The 22,543-nt window shown below is 38.8% G+C and overlaps 1 protein-coding gene and 1 pseudogene across 2 annotated transcripts; one reads left to right on the top strand and one right to left on the bottom strand.

Moving 5' to 3' along the window:
* Positions 1 to 227: 227 nt before the first annotated feature.
* Positions 228 to 3,770, top strand: LOC111402493. 2 transcript variants are annotated; one of them, XM_023030850.1, is made up of 6 exons: positions 242 to 377; positions 533 to 558; positions 1,257 to 1,331; positions 1,971 to 2,131; positions 2,813 to 2,888; positions 3,368 to 3,770. In XM_023030850.1, exons 3-6 carry the CDS (start codon positions 1,280 to 1,282, stop codon positions 3,562 to 3,564), a joined length of 486 nt encoding a protein of 161 aa, XP_022886618.1. In that variant the 5' UTR covers positions 242 to 377; positions 533 to 558; positions 1,257 to 1,279; the 3' UTR covers positions 3,565 to 3,770. The 2 variants fall into 2 exon arrangements, with proteins under 2 accessions (XP_022886617.1, XP_022886618.1); XM_023030849.1 differs by lacking the exon at positions 533 to 558 and having other exon boundaries at positions 228 to 377.
* A 1,319-nt stretch (positions 3,771 to 5,089) lies between these two features.
* LOC111402494 overlaps positions 5,090 to 22,543 on the bottom strand; it is a 28,672-nt pseudogene continuing 11,218 nt past the window's right edge.

The following is a 22,543-nucleotide window of genomic DNA, read 5'->3' on the forward strand; positions in this document are numbered from 1 at the left end:
ACACCGTTCTATTGTCAGCATTGTGTTCTCGATTTTCATTTAAGTGGGCTGGATTCTCATTTCACATTGCTTTAGGCAAAGCTATATTTGGAAATTGATTCAGATAGCACAAAAACAGGAAAGGTGATGAATTGTAGCACTTTTTTTAATTTGACTTTGTCAAAATAATTATTTTTAATTTGTAAATTAGGTCGGTTTAGTTAAAGAAACATAAAAAATAAAATAAAATCACGTGCTAAGCACGCTGGACTGATAAGCATTCTTTATTCCTCTTCTTCCCTTCGTTTCCCTTCTTTCTCTCTTCCTCAATCGTTTCGTCCTCCGAGTATCCCACCGTCCTGTCCTGTTCCCTACTCCGCTATTCTGTGCAATTCCAGGTACTGTCAAGATTCGCAATTCAATTGTTCTTCTGTTAAGATTTTTTTTTTAATGTTTTTGTGTTAATTTCTCTAGCCTTCAAAATTAATTATTCGAGCCGAATTTACCCCAATTTTTGGTCATTTGAATTGAAAAATAGGTCATTTTGGTGCAGGTTAATGGGATGCTTCAATTTATGACGTGATGGTTTTGGAAAACTTGTGTTTGTTTTTCATAATTATTTGGAAGACTTTGAATTAGGACAATGAAAAATATCGTGCTCTACTAATGCAATCAAATTATCTGCAATCATATGTTTATCTGGCCAATCTCTACTCTGCTAACTAGAAGAAATGGGGTTTTAGTTAGACATACGCTGGATATGTTAAGCCACATAAGTTGTTGCTTTCTAATTTATTCATTCTAGATCCATGAGCACCACTTGAACCATGTTCATCGGCTAATGATTTTTCGGATAGGTTGGTTTGTAGAAAGAAAATGGAAAAATGACAGCTTATGGGATTGAAAACTTTGAATTAGGACATAATACTAATTTGATGGCATTCCTTTTTTAGGTTTGATTGGTTTAAAGAAGCTTTTAGTTTCTATCAGACATAAATCTACTTTTCATGAGCAAAAAATTTCTCATATATATTACTGGTCGTATAACAGCTGACAATGCACTCCCTCTCCCTTTTTTATTATTAGAAAAATGCCCTCAGTTTCATTAAAAAGAAAATATAATTTGCTCCGATGTGAAATTCTAGTAAATATGCAACATCTACACTTGATTTATCAACTTAGAGCTTCATCGTTACTGATCTTTTTGTTTGTATTGAAAATGTAATAAAAAGCATTTTTCTTTCTTTCTCATGATCAAAAGTATGTTCTGTTTTCAGGCGGTGTAATTAACTCGCGCAAGATGTCATTAAGTACTAGTGCTACTGTTTGTCCGGCTACAGCATTATCTGTTGGTATATGGATTTTAATCTTCCATTATCTCACTATTCGAGATAAGCATACGCGATACATATATTGATATACATGTGTATTTTAATTAATTTGAGATAAATATATCTGGGCTATGGAATCATGTTGTGTTGCGCATGATTCAGTTCATCACTATTTTACAGTGGAACGGTACTAAATTTTATTTAAATTGTTGGTACATAGAGTGTGGTGTTTTCAATTTGTATCTCTGTGGAAGCCCGTGCAAGTGATACAGTTTAATTTTTGTTGGATAGATATTGGTGCAACTATATTGCAATTTTAAGTGCAGAACTTGAAGTTGTTGGTTGAATGCTATTCATGATGGTGCGAATAGACAAACTCATTTGCTTTGCAAGTGGTTGTGCCTTTACAAGATCATTCAGAAGGGCGAAATGTATTGCAAACATGATGTTTTATCCTTTGTTCTGAATCTAAGTACACAAGAACATCAAGATTGTGAAATTAGCAATCTGAGAATGCACATCGCTTGAAGTTTTATACTCAAATGTTATTCCTCTTAACATCATTCTTTTTTGTTGTTGTTGTTGTGGAAGGTGACACTTTGACATGTTTTCGTAATAATTTGCGCTGGACGCTAAAATAGATTGGTTTTGTTGCCACAGTGAGATTGGAAGATCAATGTCTGAAGGAAATCAAACATGTAGGATCTGGCCCAGTTGGGTTGAAGCCACTGTGCTTGCAGCTTCATCCCTTCAAAAGAAGAAGAAATACAATGCAAGCTTTTCGAGTACAGCTTGCTTCTATAACATGTTCTGCTGCTCTGGTAATTTATCATACTTATGTATTTAAGAGAATAACTTAACTTGCAATTTGCTACTGATTGGTATCATGTGTGAGAGGGATTGCCTGTCCTACAACTTGACAAATGGCATTGCTTCTTTAGTAATCCTTCAACTTGCAGTAAATATTGAATTTTATTCTTTTCTGAGCATGTTTTGCTAGGCTTATAAGTTACTTATAAGTAAATAATTGAACTTTGAAATAATAATTTTTATTGATCAAATTTGGAAATGAGTGACTGATTATTTTCAGAGTAAAAGTGAGAAAATTGTTACTTACCCAAACATATTTGAAAACAAAAATATAGCTAGCTACTTTTACGTCTAAACATTGGCCAAACATTCTCTAGATGTGGAATTAGTTCTCTCTCAGGAGGTATTGACATATCAATCTTGTTAAGCTAAGCGAGTTCTGGCAAAGAATTGTCTCTGAGTTGTTTTTGCATTATTGTTTCGGTCTCCCTTTATGGCAAGCAGTAATAATATTAGCTACACAAATTATTCCATGGTTGCCTCATGAAAAGATACGTGGAATCATTGTCTGGTTCCAGAAATTACCTGACATTCTAAAAATTTGAGAAATTTTTTATTTTTGAATTTTTCATCATCTGAATTTTGGCCGATCAAAAGTATTCAAGTTCTGATTAGCTTTTTTTTTATGACAGAATGCAACTTGCGCTGCAGAGCAAACACAAACAGTTACACGACAATCATCAACCATTACTGTTGCACCTATTCAAGGTATTAATTATCTTCTCCCAATAGCTTTGGATTTGTCAGCTGTTTGTGCACTATTGCCAGTGGTGTCAACGAGTCGAGCTGAGCCGACTTGGCTCAAGTAACATGGTCCGAGCTTTTTTCCGAGCCGGAGCCAAGCCGAACCGAGCTTTTGCTTGGCCAGGAAATCTAGGCTCGGCTTTTTTCCCCCCTCCCTTTCATGCTGCCTTTTTTAGGCTTTAGGCAGGGGCCGGCTGGGGTTTTTTCCGGGCCAAGCCAACGAGTTCAATTGCCAACCCATATATAGCTTACTCTCAATGTCATTCATCAATAAATTTATGTTTTGTTTCATCTAAAATCTTTGTCCGGATATATGGAGAGAAGAACTTGATCATATTATCAGTTTATTTCTATTGTTTTCTTCTCAATTCGAGCCTCATTTGGACCACAAAATGGCTTTTTTCTGCAAATTTTGGTACATCACCTGTTTACATGGCTTTCAGGAAAGGAAAAATCTCCAGAACTCGATGATGGTGGAACAGGATTTCCGCCTCGTGATGATGGTGATGGTGGGGGTGGCGGCGGTGGCGGCGGCGGCCATTGGTCAGGGGGGTTCTTCTTTTTCGGTTTTCTTGCTTTCCTTGGATTCTTAAAGGATCAAGAGAGTGAAGGACCTTACCGGGAGGAAAGGAGGAGATGAGAGACTAATATAAATCTATTATTGTCTGTACCTCATTTGCTGAATTATTTGTCTACTTTTATGAATGTAAGCCTAGTGGATATGGATGAGTTGATTGGATACTACATTTAAATCTGTATCAACTTACACATCTTAGTTCCAGACTCCTTCGAGAGCAAAGATTTTGAGAGTTTAGTTAGAATATGGTAACAATATTTTCGTGCTAATTTTTTTCGGGTAATTTCTGTTATTTGACTTTTTTAAATCCCCGAAATCAGCTAAGCCTCCATGTATGTTCCAACGTTGCAACGAAGGCCACATAAGCGCTCAATAATTCGCCATGTGGCAACTCTTATGATTTCTTCACTCTCAAGCAAAGGTATCCAGTTCACACGCATCTCGATGGAGTCCTCTCCCACCGGTTGAATGCCTAGCGGCTGGATGTTAAGCCATAAGCATTTTGGGAGTCGTCAGACGAAGGCATATGTGGCATTTCAATCCAGGCTTTCACATAATAGGGCAACCTTGACGTTCTCAAAAGTTTTTAACGAGGAAACTGTCTTACAATTAATACGAAATCCTTAAGGATCAAGGAAAATCTTGGAGAATCAAATACATGAGGAGACAAAATTTTTAAATGGAATGTACCATAACTCTACGGAACAATGCTAGCACGACATGTGTAATTTGTGCAACAATACCGTGGTCTCGTTCCATAAGGATGCTTCCTCTATATAGCAAAGGTATACGCTCTCTAAACTCTTGATCATCAAAACACCAATGATCGTCGACCCTATTGTTAGATTGCCTAACAATGTTTGTCAAATGTGAACGAAACATATAAATAGACAAGAACATGGCACTAGATTTGTAGCACTTCAAAACTCTTTAAGAATTTTTAAGTCAACAGACTTCATTTGGAAAATTGAGGACCCACTATGATTCTAATCAAGTATTGTCCAGTGTTGTGCTAGCAAGATGAAGATTTTCAACAGGCAAGTCTTATTTCAGCAAAACTTGTGCTTTCAAGACTACAATTAGATGCGATTGCTTATTAAACTTTGTTAATCGACGTACTTTGAAAACGCTTCGACTAATAGCGATGTAGGCATGTAGTAAACGCTCATTTGCTTTGAATTTTAAATAAAAATTAAGTTTTTAATAAATATTGACATAAATTTATGAAAATATGTTTTGAAAGTTGTGAATCCCATAAAATATATAACCAAAATTTTAATGGGCGCTTTTTACCAAATCAAACAAGGACTAAAGGTAAAGCCCAAAAATGACATAAATAAAAATACCAGCGGTCCATTGAGGTAAAGGTCAAAAATGACAAAAATTAATTTACTAACTCGCTAGTTTACACGGGGCAGAAAGTAAAAATGAACAAACTATTGTGTATAAACGAAACTAACGCATAACAGTACCCAGCCATCAGATTAAAGCACCCATACTTTCACAAAAAAGCATTTAAAATTGTAACGTCTTAAACCTAATCTAAAGTGTGAAAATAACAAGACTCAAGCAGGAAACAGCTTCAGATTTAGTCAACTTCCTCCATCTTGCTACCATCCGCATCAGCATCGGCATCCTCCAAAGGTGGCATGTCAACATCAGCTTCACCAGCATCTTCGTCAATGCTGAGACCAAGTTTCAGCATTCTGTGAATCCTATTGCCAAAAGTGTTGGGGTCATCAAGGCTGAACCCAGAGGTGAGGAGGGCAGTCTCAAATAGCAACATAACCAAGTCCTTTACGGACTTGTCGTTCTTGTCAGCATCGGCTCTCTTCCTAAGCTCATCCATGATGGGGTTCTCGGGGTTGATTTCCATTGTCTTCTTGCTGGACGTGTATCCAGCCATGCTCGAGTCCCTTATAGCTTATGCCTTCATAATCCTCTCCACATTAGCAGTCCAGCCATATTCTCCCGTCACCAAACAGCACGGAAAGTCGACCACTCTATCGGACACCACCACCTTCTCGACCTTATCCCCGAGGACATCCTTGATTACCTTGCACAGACCCTCGAATTGCTTCTTCAATTCTTCCTTTCTATTTTTCTCATCCTCACTTTCATCAAGCTTGAGACCTTCCTTGGTAGCAGAAACAAGTTTCTTACCCTCGAATTCTTTCAACTGGCCAACAGCATACTCGTTGATAGCATCAACCATATAGAGGACTTCATAGCCCTTCTTCTTCAGTTTCTCTAGGAAAGGAGAGTTCTCAACAGCCTTCCTGCTCTCACCAGTGATGTAGTGGATATCATTCTTTCCTTCCTTCATCCTGGTCACATAGTCCTTCTGTTTCGCATGGGTAGTCGCTAACAATTAAAAAAGGATCAGACGATTATATAAGGAACAAACCTCTTTAGACAAAATTCCAAAAAAGGGTGTTTTATTGGCGATGACTTTACAATTGTAACTAAACAGAATGCTTCCAAGGAGCGCAGGCACACGAGTACTGAAAAGAAATGTTTAAGTCTAAACTAAGAAATTGAAATTACATATTCTCTGTTTGAGAGTGTTTGATTCGGGGTCCTTTGCTCTATGTCTTTTCTTCCTTTTATATTCCCTTGATAATCTCTTCGTGATCAACAGCTTAGAAACTGCTTAATTACTTTATAACTGCCCACTTTCTTCATAGTGGCCAACTTATCGTGGAATTGCCGTCTCTAACTGCTACCACTACTCTTTGTCGTTCAACCGTCTTCAACTGAACATCCTTGAATCGTGGAACGTGATAAGATTACTTAATAACTGCTTCGATAACTGCACTCTTGGATAACCATAACATCTTCTGTTTGCTAAGATCCTGGGCGATTCGAAGGTTTGGGTGAGAACAGGGTCATAATCCTGGGCGACTGCAAGGCACTTCATTCGCTCAGATCTTGGGCGTCTTGCAAGTTTGGGCGATGGTGTCACCGCGTTCGTGGGCTTCCACTGCATTCGTTAATAACCCTATTTGGGCCTTTATCCTAAATTGCCCAGTTGAGCTTCATTCTTTGGGCTATTCGATTTGGGCTGCACTTTTAGCGTGTCAACAATTACCCCCCAATATGACAGAATTAATACCAATTATTAATTTTTGCCATATTCACTTTGTGTTTCCCAGCAACATTTGAAATTCTCAAGAATTTTAATCATTATTTTCTTCCATAGCCTGAAAAGGAATGACGTTGCAAACCCTTATAACCCCCAAATACACGCCATTTCATCGCACCACTAAATCACGGCTCATTGTTTCGCTCTTCTCTCTCGCAATATTATTGTTCATCTTCTTGCTTCTCTGCTACGTTTCTCAAGCAAATTTCAACAAAACTTTATTTCGTTCCCAATGGCTGCTTCACAAACCCAATCTGGTGACTCTTTTAGTTTCGAAGACTTCTAGAAAATCCTCACTCGGCCATATATAACTCCGAACTTCCTTGCACCAGCCAATGCCGAACTCAATAAGTTCTATCTAGGTCCTTCATTCAACAACACCGAGGCTGTCGAACAAGTGACGGTGGGCCAGCTGTCCCCTTGTACTCAAGGCCCTCCGTTTCTGAACTCTTTGCCGCTGAGGCCACTTCACGAAAGAGATATTCGCACTTGGCCTAAATCTGATATTATTTTCCGTAGATGGCATGCTCGCCTTGTGGGCCATGGTCCTACCAGGGCAATTTTTGATAGTGCTAGGATTTCTGATTTGTTAGAAATCTCTCTTCAACCCCCTATTTTTGATCCAACGCTTTTCCCTATTGTTTTAAGTTTTTGGTCCTCTAAGTATAATACTTTTGTTTTTCCTCTTGGTCCAATGTCCATTACTTTAAGGGATGTTGGGGCCTTAGTAAATCTGCCACCTTTGGGCGATACCATTTTTCCTGGTATTTTGATTTCTGGCGTCGTCCCAAATTTTGACAAAAAACTCACCGAGTCTTATTCAAGCCTGCAAAGCTGTTATAATCACTCGAGCGCTGAGCCTTCCCATGCTGAGCGTGTGGCCTTTCTTCAAATTTGGCTTTGTAAATATATTCTATGTGTGCCAAGCATAAAGCCTTCTATGAGCTATTTACTCATAGCGCACGAATTGGCGCGTGGTAGGCCTCTGAATTTGTGTTCTTTCTTTTTGGCTGCCCTCTATAGAGGCATGGCTTCTCTCCAATTCCAATTGAAGAATGGTGCATCTCCCACTGACAGTGGGCCTCTTTGGTTCACTCAAATCTAGAGCCTATTTTTCATCACTTGGTGCTCTATTCTTATCCCTTCATTCTGCTAGCTGCAATGGGCTAGCTATTGACCCACTGAGCCCTGTAAATATGTCCAGAAGGGACATCTTTTCATTCTTTTATACTTTGAATTCAATTCCTTCTTTCTTTCATTTTCCTCCCTTTTTAACTCCAGATTATGTGCAATCCCCATTCACCCTGGACAGTGCGAGCACCTCTCTGCTCGTTCGGGTTCAGTTTTTGACAGGGAGGGAGTTGTTTCATGATATTTTGACTGGAACCAATGCCAAAGCTGGGGTTGAAATTTATGCTCCCCAATTTTTTGCTCGTCAACTTGGTTTTGGCCAAACTTGGCCTGTTCCCATTTGCTATTCAAGAAATTTGATAGATCGCTTCCACACCATTAATAAGGCAGAGGCAGAAGCTATAGATGCTCGCAATATTCTTTTGATGAGTAACTTTTCATTAGCCCCCTTCAATCCTAGCCATGCCATCCATCCCCTTTTTGAACAACTCTGGCCATTAGTGAAGCGCATATTGTTTGCAACTGATGCCAATCGTGCTTTCCATTCATTGGATCAGCCAAACATTTCTTCCACTTCTCCTGTTTTGGTCACCCCTATGTCCATTAGGAGTCCTTCCTCCCATACTCATGCTAAATAGTCTGTTCATCCATCTACTTCTCTTCCTACCAAGCCCACTGCAGCTAAAAGTGCCCCAAGCGGCAAACGGCCAGCCTCAGCATATCCCATTTTGGAGGATGATGATGATGATGACACTCCTCTTATCGTCAGGAGAAAGGTAATTAAATTAGTTTACTACAAGCATGCCTTTCTATACTTGAAACTTTTCTATGTGCTGATGGTTTATTTGGATTTCTTAGAAAAGTTCAGCCTCTCCTCTGAAGGCTTTGGTGTTGGCAGCTCCTGCTCCATCATCCTCTGCTGAGGCTACTTCATCCAAACCAGCTGATGAAGGGACTACGTTTAAAGAGAAACCTTTAGTCCCGGAATCCTCATCACAACCAATGGATGAGCCACCTTCTTCCCAGGGCGTCAACCCCCAAACGTCGAACCAGAAGGTAATACATTTTTTTGATGTTTTACCTTTGCTTGTGCTATTGATTTTTGATTTGTTGCTTTTTGAGTTCTGCAGATGCTCCCATGGGTTTGCCCGTTGTGGCAAAGTCTTCTCGCCCAGACAAAGGGAAATCCTCACAAGTGGTGGAGCCACAGGTAGTAGATTTGGCTGGGGATATGCCACCTCTCAAGATTGCTGATGAGGTAATCTTTGCTTCACTTTTACTTCGACTTTGTTCATTGTAGTGAAAATCTTCAATATTGACAATTTTCTTTGCAGGATGCTGATAAGATTGTGCGTTCCATCCAGGACTTGTTCACTTCCTGGGGGCAGGTCAAGACGTCTCGCCTTGCTTCAACCGGTTGTCCTTCTGCTTCTTCAGAGGAAGATATGAAGTTCCTCAAGCAGTCGATATTTTAGTATGTGTCCTTTATGGATATGGACATCGATCAGGCTAGTGCTGCCAAACATAAGGATAAGCTTGAGCATTTGAGTGTGAAGTTGGCGCAAGCACTGATACTTCCGTCGCTCAATCTTTCTGCTGATTTTAAAGCGACGTTGAAAGTTGTCCATTCCGAGATTCTCTCCTTGCTGGCCAAAAATGTTGAACTGAAGGCCAAGAGTACTCAATATCTTCGCGCTGTATCTGAAAGAGAGCCTTTGCTTCTAGAGATCAACAAAGCTGAGGACGAATTGAAAGAAATCTCTTCCGAAGTTATGATTGAAGACTCTTTGATGACCAGTTTGGCTGCACAGATGAAGGAGCTTCAAGCAAGGATGGACGACTGCAAGGCGAGAATGGCTGTTAAAAAGCGTAATACCTCCCAAGGAATTGAGCGAACCAAGTCTTTGGTCGAGCAGTACAAGAAGCTGGAAGTTGATGATGATTTTGTAGCTGAATTGGATATCACTTCTTCTCGGCAGAGCGAGGATTGTGGAGACTTAGGGAAAGAATTCGTTCGGTTTGGGGCGAATTGTAATTAAGACATATAATGCCTTAACTTTTCTTTTTGTAACTTCATATTAACTTTCCCCTTGTAACCTCGTACTGTTGTCCATTGGTAACTCTTAACGTACCAGCAGACATTATCATTAATGAACGATTAATTTGTCTTCTTGTGTATTTATTGACGTTGTCTTTAATCATCAACCCCCCAAGCATTTAACTGCTTTATGCTAAGATTCACGCACATTTTCTCTTGGTATTTCTGTCTCTTTTTCCAATACTTTGGGCTATTTGATTCCAGTTACTAGGCACGAATGTGGCTGTTCATATTCTGTCTCTTCACCTTCACGTCCCTATAAATGCACTTATATTCCACACTTGTCATTTTCATTTCCATTCTCTTCTTCAAAACCAATTTGCTGCCATTGTTTGGCATTTTGACAATCGATCCAAAACCTTCGTCTTCCATGGAAATGGATCATTTGATCCACCTATTTTGCCATCTTTTTTTATGTTACCTTTGGTATGGAAGATATAGGAAATATTCTTTGGCCAGCAAAGTTCTTCCCATCGTCTCCATGTTCCTTACAAGGAGTTCAATGATGGAAGATAATTTTTGAGGATGCCTGCAAGCCATCTTGCTTGCTGAGAGTGCTTCTCAGCCTCCTTGCCCGTTATTGCAGCGATGCATTTAGGAAGGCGATGTGAGGGTGCTTCAATTTTCCCTTCTGCTTGCTGAGAGTGCTTCTCAGCCTCTCTGCTTGCCTTTGCAGCAGTGCGATCATGATAGCAATCAAGGCCAGTTCACCCTCTTACTTGGCATCGACCTAGAGGTTAGTTTGCTCTCAATTGTAACTTATAGAACATTTAGTATTTTGTATTTTGCAACTTTGTAATGAACGTTTGATAACAAAAGAATTTATTTGGGCGTAATTCGCTCTGGCCCTTTTTATTTACGATCGTTTAACGCAATTTGATTACGCTTTTATTTGTTCACTTTCCCATAAGGAGTGAACATATTTTTTCAAATATTTGCCAGTAATGAGTCTCATGTGCTCGGTGTCATCTAAATCTTCCAAATGATAGGCCCCATTAGGCAACACACTATTTACTTTATATGGCCCTTCCCAATTTGGCGACCACTTGACATATTTTGGATCCTTACTATCCAAAGGGAGTATTGTTTTCCAAACCAATTCGCCCAGGCTAAACGATTTGGCTATAACTTTTTTATTATAGAACTTAGTCATTCTTCGTTTTTGAACTTGCAATTTATCTAGGACGTCCAACTTTAATTCGTCCAACTCCAATAAGTTTTGAACTAGTGATTCGGTAGACTCATCATCACTTAACTTATATTGCAAACACACTCTGATCGATTGCACATTAATTTTCATAGGCAAAACGGCCTCCTGTCCAGAAGTAAGTTGGAAAGGAGTGATTTTGGTACTTGGCCAATATGACGTTCTATAAGCCCATAAGGCCTTATCCAGACATTTGTGGCATTTTCATCAATCATTTTTCTTATGATATTTTTTAGAATCTTATTAGAAGATTCTGCCTGTCCGTTGGATTAAGCGTAATATGGTGTGGAGTTCACTAATTTAACTCCAAACTCGCTCAAGAATTTATTCACTTGATCCCCATTTAAAGATGTTGCGTGATCCACCATCAAGGTTTGTGGAATTCCAAATCTATAAATGATATGATTACGGATAAATTCTATGACACTCTTCTGAGTGATCTCTTTTAAGAGTATCGCTTCTATCCACTTAGTGAAAAAATCAGTTGCAACTATAACAAAGGTATGTTGCTTGGACGATGGGGGATAAATCTTCCCTATCAGATCTATCGCCCAACCCTTGAACGGCCAAGGTTTGATAATAGGTGTCATTTCTTTTGTTGGCGCCCTTTGTATTGGACCATGCTTTTGGCATGCCAGACAACTCTTCACATATTGAACACATGATTCTCCCATCTTGGGCAAAAAATACTATTCCTAATAATTAACCATCTCATCCTTTGACCTGCTTGATGAGCTCCACATATTCCTTCATGCACTTCAGCCATGATCGTCCTGGCTTTTTGCAAACTTATACATTTTAGCAATATACCATCAGAGCGTTTCTTAAACAACTCTTCATCTATCAGTGTATAGTTTAGCAAACGCAACTTCATTTTTCTACTATATCCTTTATTAGGTTCTTTAAGGAACATTTTAATCTCTGCCCTCCAATCTATTGTATCTCCATCTTGTATGCAATGAATTTCAATCGTTCTCGCCCTTCTTTAGATCACGGGCAATATTGTTCCATACTCACAAGTAGACTTCCAATTTAAAACCTTTGAGTACCCTGAGGCCATCTGGGCCAATTCGTTTTTTACGTCATTATATATCCTATTAACACATTGAAACTCTATTTGGTCGAATTCTTCCAACAACTCTTGGGCGATTTCATACTGACTTATAATGGAATCACTTTTGCATTTAAAATCACCAATCAATTGGTGAATTACTAATTGAGAATCGCCTCTAATGATCACATTCTTTACCCCTATATCTATCATTAATTCTAGACTCACGATTAAGGCTTCGTATTCGACCTGATTGTTAGTGCACATCCTGTCCAAAGTGAATGCGAACTTATAACAAATTCCTAAAGGATTTATCAATGCTACTCCTACTCCTGCACCTTTAGAGGTTTTCGATCCATCGAAATATAAAACCGAAGGTTTTAATTCGAATGAATTGATCTCTAACTCAATTTCCTCAGGCATATCAAGGCATGGATGATCGGCCAGAAAGTTAGTCAAAGCCTGATTTTTTACTGCCTTTTGGAGTATGTATTGTATTTCGAATTCTAATAAAGCTAGTGTCCAAAGGCCTACCTTTTGGTGCAAAATAGGGCGAGAGAACATATACTTAACCAAATTTACTTTAGAAATTAAATGAACGGTTACGGGCCGTAAATAAGCCCTTAATTTTGTACATGTGAAATACAATGCAAGACATAATTTTCAATGGCAGAATAATTACATTCACATTTTGTTAACCGTCTACTCAAGTAGTAAATCACCATTTCTTCACCAAATTGGTTTTCCTGCACGACCATTCCAGCTATTGATTCTTTTTCAGCCGATACATACACTTTCATTGGCCGTCATTGGATTGGTGACACCAACACTGGTGGACTTGTTAAATATGTCTTTAGGCTTTCAAAAGCCTTTTGATGCTCTTCTTTCCAGGCGAATTCGTCCTGATTTTTCAACTTTAAAAGCGACGAAAAAGTTTCAGTTAGCCTTGCACAGTTAGAAATAAAGCGTTTTAAAAAGTTTACTTGGCCTAGAAACCTTTGCAATTCTTTTTTGTTGCTAGGTGGTTTGGCCTCTAGAATGGCCTTCACTTTATTTTTATCAAGTTCAATCCCCCTTTTGTGTACTAAGAAACCAAGAAAATCCATTGCATTAACACCGAATGCACATTTCAAGGAATTCAACTTTAGTTTATATTGCTTCATTCGCTCAAATGAACATCTTAACTGTTCAAAATGGTCCTCTTCTTTAATGGCATTAACCACTATATCATCTACATACACTTCAACAAACTTGCCTATCATATCATGAAAAATTAAATTCATTGCCCTTTGATAAGTTGCTCCTGCATTTTTCAGGCCGAAAGGCATAACTACCCATTCAAAACATCCTAGAGATCCAGTGCATCTAAAGGCAGTTTTGTGTATATCTACCTTAGCTATATAAATTTGATTATATCCTAAATACCCATCCATGAAGTAATACATTACATGTCCGGCAGTCGAGTCTACTAAAGAATCTACCGTGGGCATTGGATATTCATCTTTAGGTGTGACTATGTTTAGATTCCTAAAGTCTATGAACACCCTTAGTTTACCATTCTTTTTTAATATCGACATGATATTGGACAACCATTCAACATATCTGGCCATTCTAATAAAGCCTACTTTTAATAATCGCTCTATCTCTTCCTTAATTTCACGGAGTACATTAGGAGCGAAACGCCTAGGAGGTTGCCTATGAGGTTAAAAATTAGGCTTGGTTGGTAACCTATGTTCCACCAAATTTCTATCTAAACCAGGCATATGTTCATATTCCCAAGCAAAATAATCTTTGTACTCTTTTAATAAAGTGATTAATTTATCACTAACCTCTTGATCGAGCATTTGGCTGATGAACGTTGGGCAATTTTCTCCTTCATTGCCAATATTTACTTTAATCAGGGGGTCTTGTGATTGAGTGTATCCAGGCTTGGCAATCCTTATCACTTCGTCGTCCAGTTCCAGTTTAGACACTTTTTTTTCTAAACAATCCACCTTGTTGACTTCTCGGCCAACACTTTGTTCCAACTCGAATACTGCTAATTTGTTTCTTAATGTTTCTAAGGCTTCTTCTTCATTCTCCTTGTCCTTACATTCTTTATTAAAAGCCATTAATTTGGCTTTGAATGCCTGAATATCGGTCATTTCCCTTTGTTGCTTAGAACTCATTCAAAACTCCTTGATTATTCTTTTGCCAATTACTGGCCCCTCTACGGCCACTATGTTTGGTCTCATTTGACTGAACATTTCAGTGAGTGCATCCACCGAAAACGGCTCTTCACTCTGCGAGACAATCTGAGTTTCTTCTCCATCTTGGACTACTCTGACAGGTCCATAATTTCCTTCGTATATGAACCTTTCCACTGAGTTTGCTTTTGCGACAAAAGGCCTATGATCGGCCTGCACCACCTCTGCTTCGGCCTTGTCATTCCAAAAAACTAGGCATTGATGGAGCGATGAGGGTATACAACGACTTTCATGTATCCAATCTCTTCCTAATAATACATTGTAACTAGTGGGACCGTTTATTACAAAGAAGACTGTGGTCCTAGTAGTTGTTCCTATAGTTATGTCCAATGGCATAACCCTTCTGTTGGGATCATATCACCTTCTGTCTTTGCAAATTTCCTCATCATCCTAGATGGAATGGTGTTTATAGCTGCTCCATTATTGACAAGCACTTTTACTACAGGTATGCCGTTAACTAGAGCTTTTAACGTACAATGGCCTCAAGTGTTTGGCCAATTTCATGGCTGGTCGCTTAAAAATAACCTTTTCGACAACATCTATTTTCACTTCCTGCTTGTCCTCTGTCGAGTTACCCTTTTTTGATAAGTCAACGTGCAGCATATCGCACTGAGCCTCTGTTTCCTGAATTTTCTTTTTACTGTTTTCTAATGCTTCTTCTTCAGTTACCCAACCTGTGGGAGGAGGCATTATTCTTGGAGGTGATCCATACTTTTCAAAGCGATGGACTCTTTTCTTCCTTTTGGGCATTCTGTACAGCACGTAATAATCGAAAGAACGCCCAAATGGTTCTCCCAATAAGTCTACTTCACGAACTCCTTCTCGATGTAGTTGCTTCAACAGAGTATTGTACGATACTCCTCTTCTTCTTCTTTTTGCTTCCAGATCGATTTTCTCTTCGATGTCTGTCATACCATCATCTTCTTTACCATTGTAGGCCTCTCTAGAAGTTTGGCCTTCTTCATATTCCAGCATGCATGGTTTCTCTTCGTTATCCTCCTTTTTTTCTTTTCCCTTCCCTTTATTCTTGAACTCATTGGCCAGTAAATAGTTATTAGCCACGACAAGAGGTAACGTACAAAACTGTTATTGTAAGAAGCTGATCTGGATCTTCTCCATCCCTTCTGTCTCGCTCAAACTTCGACGTCCCAGAAGAAGTCTCTGGCAATTCTTCCATAGGTTTGCTTGTACCAGTCTCTTCACTGTCTTTGAGAACATTTTGATTGGCTGCCTCGAGTAGTCTAGGTGCCATAGGACGTAGCATCCCCTATTGTTGCCCCATCATTCGCCCATAGTTTCGTTGAAAATGTTTTTGTTGGGTTCTAGTCATCTCGTTGAAAGGTATTACCCTTCCAGCCTTATATTGGAACGAATGCCATACATTTGGTTGGTGAGGTTGCGGTCTGAATGTTCTCCCATTATTTACTGGCCTGAACTACCTCTCAAAAGGCGGTCCCTTATAGAATGATGTACCCTGCCCTCTACCAGGCTGAGCGTTTGGGAAAAAACTAGGGCGATGGTGATGCTGTCATATCCCTGGTTTCTCTGCATTTGCACTCACCTCTTTTTTGCATCTTGTACATAGGACGTCTTCGTCCTTTTTGGGCTCCTTCCCTTTGATACATTCAAAGACATTGCGACGTGGTCCAGGGTCTTCTTCTCCATCATCTATAACTAACTTGAATTTTGGCAACTTGTTTTTGAAACTAGACATCACCATGTTTACTCCAAGTGGCTGTGGAAAAGGATTTTCATCCACTGCCATCTTCCTCTTATCCTCGAACGTAATTTGTCCTGATTCAATGGCATCCTGTAACACATGGTGAAAAATCATACAGTTGTTAGTCAAATGTGACCATGCATTATGCCACTTACAATATTTTTTACCCTTAACTTGTTCAGGGCTTGGCAATTTATGCTTATCGCTCAGTTTTATTTGCTTATCCTTATATAATTTATCAAATATAAGGTCAGCTTTGGTTACATCGAACGAGAACGTTCTAGCCTTTATATTTTCATCTTTTATAGGCTCATCCTTGCCCGACGGTCTAGACTTAGCCATTATAGGACAAGTATACATGCCTCCTTTAACTAATTCGGCAAAACACATTTCGGTTTGATTGTAATACTCATAATTAATGGTATGAACATCAAAATTTGGGTCTCTATAATAAATCCCCTTGCTAGAATTTTTATTTGCTCTTCTTCTCTTATTAATCGTTCATACCTAATCATGTTCGCGCTCAATTGAAAAGGATCAGAAAATTCCTTGTCTTGGAATTTCTTTTTCAAATCAAAGCTTAAGCAACCTTGAGCGATTTTGACAAACTCCTTTTCAAGCAAAGGTACAAAACATTTACTTCTTGCCGTCTTGAACCTTTGAAGGAAACCTTCTGCCCATTCGTTTGGCATTTGACGTAGATTCACCAAATCGGCCAAAGTAACTTCAGACTCAGTCTTATAAAACTGAGCGTGGAACAATTGTTCCAATTGTTGCCATGTTTGGATAGAGTTTGCTAGCAAATTGATGAACTAAGAGAATGATACTCCTGTTAATAAACTAGGGAACAACCTCATTTTATGGTAATCAGTCACGTCACTACTTTGCAGTGTGAATCGCCCTATGTGTTCTAGAGTAGACACCTCTCCTAAACCGGTAAACAGTGAGAATTCTGGCACTTTATACCCTCTAGGCCATGGATATTCTTAGTCTACCCAATCAGGATATGGCTTTGTGTAAGTCGGCCTAATGACAGGACGTACTCCAAAAGCCATCTGGTCCTGTATGATTTTCATAATCTGATTCCTCGATCATATGGAATTCCTACAGGTTGGTTGACCAGTTGATTTGCTTGAGGCCTGATGTTTGGTCCTTGGTTGGCAACAAAGTTGCCATGATTTGGGTCATTGTTACCATTAGCCTGAACATTTATTCCATTATTAACACGTGGGGTATTCTACCCATTATTTGGGATATTATCTCTTACATTTAAGTTACCCCCCAAGTTAGATGTACCAATGCCACTATTCTGATTTAGTATTACACCACCCCCCTGGTTTGAAGTAGAGGGATCAAAAAGTAGTTCTACCCCTTGATTTAAACTTAGGACTGGGGGATTATGTCCTACAATTGTCCTAGTTTGAAAGTGGTTTGCATGAGGCACAACTGGCTGACAAATTTGGCCTACTAACTTATTCATTATTTCGTTCAAAGTATTCAGTTGTTTGGCCATGTTGTCATAATGTGCATTCCCATTATGGGTAAATCTTTCCATATTATGAATATTTCGTAGATTTACTTGTTCAACAACATCTTGTGTGAGTTCTCCGAGTAATGCACGCATGGTTCGAAGACTCAACTCTGTCATTGGTTCGTAACGACTATGATTGCTCTGATTCTGTCCATCTGTTCTTGGAGAGCTATGCTGCTCCTCATATTGCTCGATCACAGACTAGACTCCTCCCAGACTTGCTGCTTCCTTATCGAATTTCTGAGGCATATTGTTTCACCTTTTGTATCTTCAACACCAAATACCAAGGTCCCACTGGGCGTGCCAAATTGTTTCGCGCGAGTAGTCGCTAACAATTAAAAAATGATCAGACGATTATGTAAAGAACAAACCTCTTGAGACAAAGTCCTAAAAAGGGGTGTTTTATTGGCGGCGACTTTACAATTGGAACTAAACAGTATGCCTCCAAGGGGCGCAAGCACACGAGTACTGAAAAGAAATGTTTAACTCTAAACTAAGAAATTGAAATTACATATTCTCTTTTTGAGAGTGTTTGATTCGGGGTCCTTTGCTCTATGTCTTTTCTTCTTTTTATATTCCCTTGATGATCTCTTCGTGATCAACCGCTTAGAAACTATTTAATTGCTTTATAACTGCCCACTTTCTTCATAGTGGCCAACTTATCGTGAAACTGCCGTCTCTAACTGCTACCACTACTCTTTGTCGTTCAACCGTCTTCAACTGAACATCCTTGAATCGTGGAACGTGATAAGATTACTTAATAACTACTTTGATAACTACACTCTTGGATAACCATAACATCTTATGTTTGCTAAGATCCTAGACGATTTGAAGGTTTGGGCGAGAATAGAGTCATAACCCTGGGCGACTGCAAGACACTTCATTCGCTCAGATCTTGGGCGTCTTGCAAGTTTGGGCGATGCTGTTACTGCGTTCGTGGGCTTCCACTGCATTCATTAATAACCCTATTTGGGCCTTTATCCTGAATTGCCAAGTTGGGCTTTATTCTTTGGGCTATTCGATTTGGGCTGTACTTTAAGCTTGTCAATACCTTCAAGCTGGTCATCTCATCCCCACTCTTGGTAGAGTGATACCTGAGCAATTCAGCTATCTTAGTCTTGTTCTATGAATCCTCATGGATACCAAGTTTGAGGTTCTTAGAAAAAGCCTCGTAGAACTTGTCATAGTCTTCTTTCTTCTCAGCAATCTCAAAGAAGAGCTCAATGCACTTTTTCACCAAATTCTTGCGGATAACCTTCAAGATCTTGTTCTGTTGCAACATCTCATGAGAGATGTTGAGTGGCAAGTCCTCAGAGTCCACAATACCCTTCACGAAGCCCAAATATTCTGGGATCAACTCCTCACGATGAACATAAAGCTCAATATTGTTAGGCTTCTTCCTGGTGTCAAAAAGATCAAAAGGTGCCCTCTTAGGAACAAACAAAATGGCTTTGAACTCAAGTTGGCCTTCAACTGAAAAGTGCTTCATAGCTAAGTGTTCCTCCCAGTCATTAGTAAGACTCTTGTAGAAAGCAGAATACTCCTCCTTAGTGATCTCCTCGGGCATCCTCATCCAAATAGGCTTCTGCTTGTTAATTAAATTCCACTCATGAGAAACTTCCTTTATCTTCTTTTTCTTTTTCTTCACTTTCTCGTTCTCTTCATCAACTTCCTCAACCTCCCCTTCCTCATCCTTCTTGTCCTCCTCATCCTTCTTTTCTTCCTCATCCTCATCATCTGAGATTTCCTTCTCTGTTGTCTTCTCAACCCAAAGAGAGATTGGATAGCTAATAAACTCAGAGTGCTTCTTAACCAAATCCTTCATCCTACGCTCCTCAAGATATTCAAGTTGGTCCTCCTTCAAGTAGAGAGTAATCTTGGTACCCCTGCCAAGGTTTTCACTAGATGCATCTCTGGTAACGGCAAATGAACCGCCAGCCTGAGACTCTGATACACTCCTACACCAGTGACTGGTTCTGCAGATAAAAACTCACAGCAAACTAGGCAAACACAAGCAAAAGGAAAAGGGAAATTTATATTTACTGATGGGGAAACTGAAGCACAATAAAATGTAAAGGAAAACTGTAACAAAGTGCTCCTGCTCTTAAAGGAATTCAACAGTAAAGAAATGGAAATAACGAATAAGTAGTTTGGACGTTCGAGAGGTCCAGTGCTCTCCTATGCGTTCCACCAATTTTCTGCATGCCTTTTCTCTTTCCACTGGCTCTGTTTTATAGATCCCCTTTCATAACCACTTTGCTAACGACCTTAGAGCCTCCCATGTGCTGGTTGAGTATGTTTGAGTTGTTTTTCCTTTTCTGACCTTATGGTTTTCTTGCATCTGTTGTATGTTAACTGAATAGGCGACTTATCAAACTCCCAGACATATTGCTCATCATCATTTGCTTGGTGGTGATAATAATCTTCTTAGCAACCAAGTAAGCTGAGTAGAAACCAACACCAAACTGCCCAATCATGCTCACATCAGCATCGGCAGCGAGGGCTTCCATGAATTCCTTGGTTCCCGACCTTGCAATGGTACCGAGATTATTTACCAAATCTGTAATTCAGAACCAAACAATTAAATACTGAGAATCATAATGAAGCCAGACAAGTGTATATAACGCTGTCAATGATAGTCAAAGTATTATTGGTCTTATCAGGGATAATGTTGATGAAAAGTTCTGGTTGAGCATCTAGTTTGCTCTTGACAATCAAACTTTCAAAACGAATCTTGTCTAGAGCCTGAATGTATCATTCCACATTAAACAATATAATTAGCACCTTCCAACACAATAAAACAAAATTTTAAATAATAGAACACTTCAGATTATAGCAGATTTCAAGCAACTTGTCAATCAAAATCTGAAAGGTTGTATAAAAAGTGGACGTGACAAGTAATTTTTCAAGTGATAGTTAATAGTAATTCCTCAATCGGCATACAGTAGATCGGCCTAATGATTAATCTCGTTTGAACAAGGGAATTGTTGGAGAAAATTTACCGGATTGGAGTAGAGATCACAAAATATGAACCGAAAATGCCAATAACAAGATAATCTCAAACTTGTATCAATGAATGGCTTGAACACTTTATCGTTGTCCTCAAATGATATTTTCCCCTTATCCTATGAATTTGAGATGCTTCGAATGTTGTTAGAAAATGGTTTGCAGGATTATAACAAGTCTTGCAATGATTTAAACACTAAAGCACACGTGCAAATCCTAGAAAAATTGAAAAGCATAAAGAATGAATATGAATATGGCTTTTAAAGAGTTTGATCTTTGATTTTGAAAGTAATATGGAACCTTGATATTTTGTAATGTGTTTGCCTTCAACATGGATCCAATATATATAGGCATACACCACATTCACGAAATGGTACCAAACTTTAAGCCAAATCTCACCAATTTTGAATTTACAACGGGAGAAAATGGCCTCCAACGGCTAAATAATTGCACCATGCGATTGCATGGTACAAACCCATGCGGTCGCATGGTTTTCCCATGCCGAGACCATTTGGTCTTTGCATTAGACCATGCGATCGCATGGACCTTTTTTTTTTTTTATTGTTGTTGTTAGTTTTGAACAATATTATCACATCAAAACTAACCCTATCACATCAATATTATCATGCATAAGGATTAGATATCTTTCGATTTGACTCTAACCATAGTGTAATTCAAATAAAGTATAGTCGGAATCAAAGGTAGCGTGTAGCTTTGAACCAGTTATTCCATATGACAATACCGGTAAGAACACACATACGAGTACCACGTGTTCTCAAGTTCCTCATAACTCGCTTAGTGCTTTTATGGTCTTGCGCTTACCCTTTTCAACAATCTTTTAAGAGAGAAACTCCAACTCTTTATTAAGGCGGCACCACCTTGAAGATTATTTAGGTGAAATTCTTTCAGTACCTTTGTTACCTTTAGAGGTACTTGTGTTTTAGCACTGAACTTCATGAAGAGCTTATAGTTCATCCCTCATTTCAGGAACAACCAGCATTAATTTAATTAGGATGGGATATTGCGAATTTTTTAAATAATGCTGCAACTATTCACATATCGAATGACTTGTTGTTACCCTTTAAACTCGTAAATTACCTTTTGAGTAATGACAGGTAGGGTTACTGTTATTAGTGAACCTTTTTAGTTAAGGAATTTCAACCCTATCCGACTCGAAGTAGATGCTACTAAATCTCTATTTAGAGGTTTAGTCAAAGAATCCGTCAAATTCTCAATTGACCTTACATAATTTAGGAAAATTATTCCATCTTTGATTAACTTCTTTATATAGTCATGTCTAAGACTCATGTGTCTAGCCTTTCCGTTGTATACCTCATTGTATGCTTTTGCTAATGTGGCTTGACTATCACACATGATAGGTATTGAAGAAATATTCTTCAATCCCAAAGGTATCTCATAAAAGAAATCATTAAGCCACTCAGCTTCTTTCCTGATATCCGATAGGGTTACAAATTTTAATTCCATAGTCAAGTGTGTTATGCATGTTTGTTTCTTTGATTTCCAAGAAACAACACTTCCTCCTAGAGTGAACACCCAACCTGAGGTGAATTTACTTTCACCCGTGCTAGATATCCAAATAGTATCGGTAAATCCTTCCAATATTGCCGGGAATTTAGTATATTGCAGGCCTAAGTTCTTGGTTTTCTTTAAATATCCAAGAACTCTCCCAATGGCCCTCCAATAATTTTTGCTTGGATTGCTAGTAAATTTACTAAATTTACTAATAGCATATGCTATATCTAGTCTTGTGCACTAAACTGCATACATAAGACTTGGATATTCCAATTGAGCAATCGCCCTTCCACCATTTTTTACAAGTTTTGAACTTGGATCAACCGGGATACTATATTCTTTTATGTTCAAGTGTTTGAAATTGTTTATCACAT

This window comes from Olea europaea, chromosome 10 (genome assembly GCF_002742605.1).
Source record: "Olea europaea var. sylvestris chromosome 10, O_europaea_v1, whole genome shotgun sequence".
In the NCBI taxonomy this organism is placed as follows: domain Eukaryota; kingdom Viridiplantae; phylum Streptophyta; class Magnoliopsida; order Lamiales; family Oleaceae; genus Olea; species Olea europaea.

What these genes read in the sequence shown, in the direction of transcription:
- LOC111402493 (XM_023030849.1), top strand. Translation starts at nt 1,280, where the DNA reads ATGTCATTAAGTACTAGTGCTACTGTTTGTCCGGCTACAGCATTATCT. An exon ending in GGCTACAGCATTATCTGTTG is followed by an intron (nt 1,332 to 1,970) that starts GTATATGGATTT and finishes TTGTTGCCACAG; the next exon opens with TGAGATTGGAAGATCAATGT. An exon ending in TACTGTTGCACCTATTCAAG is followed by an intron (nt 2,889 to 3,367) that starts GTATTAATTATC and finishes CATGGCTTTCAG; the next exon opens with GAAAGGAAAAATCTCCAGAA.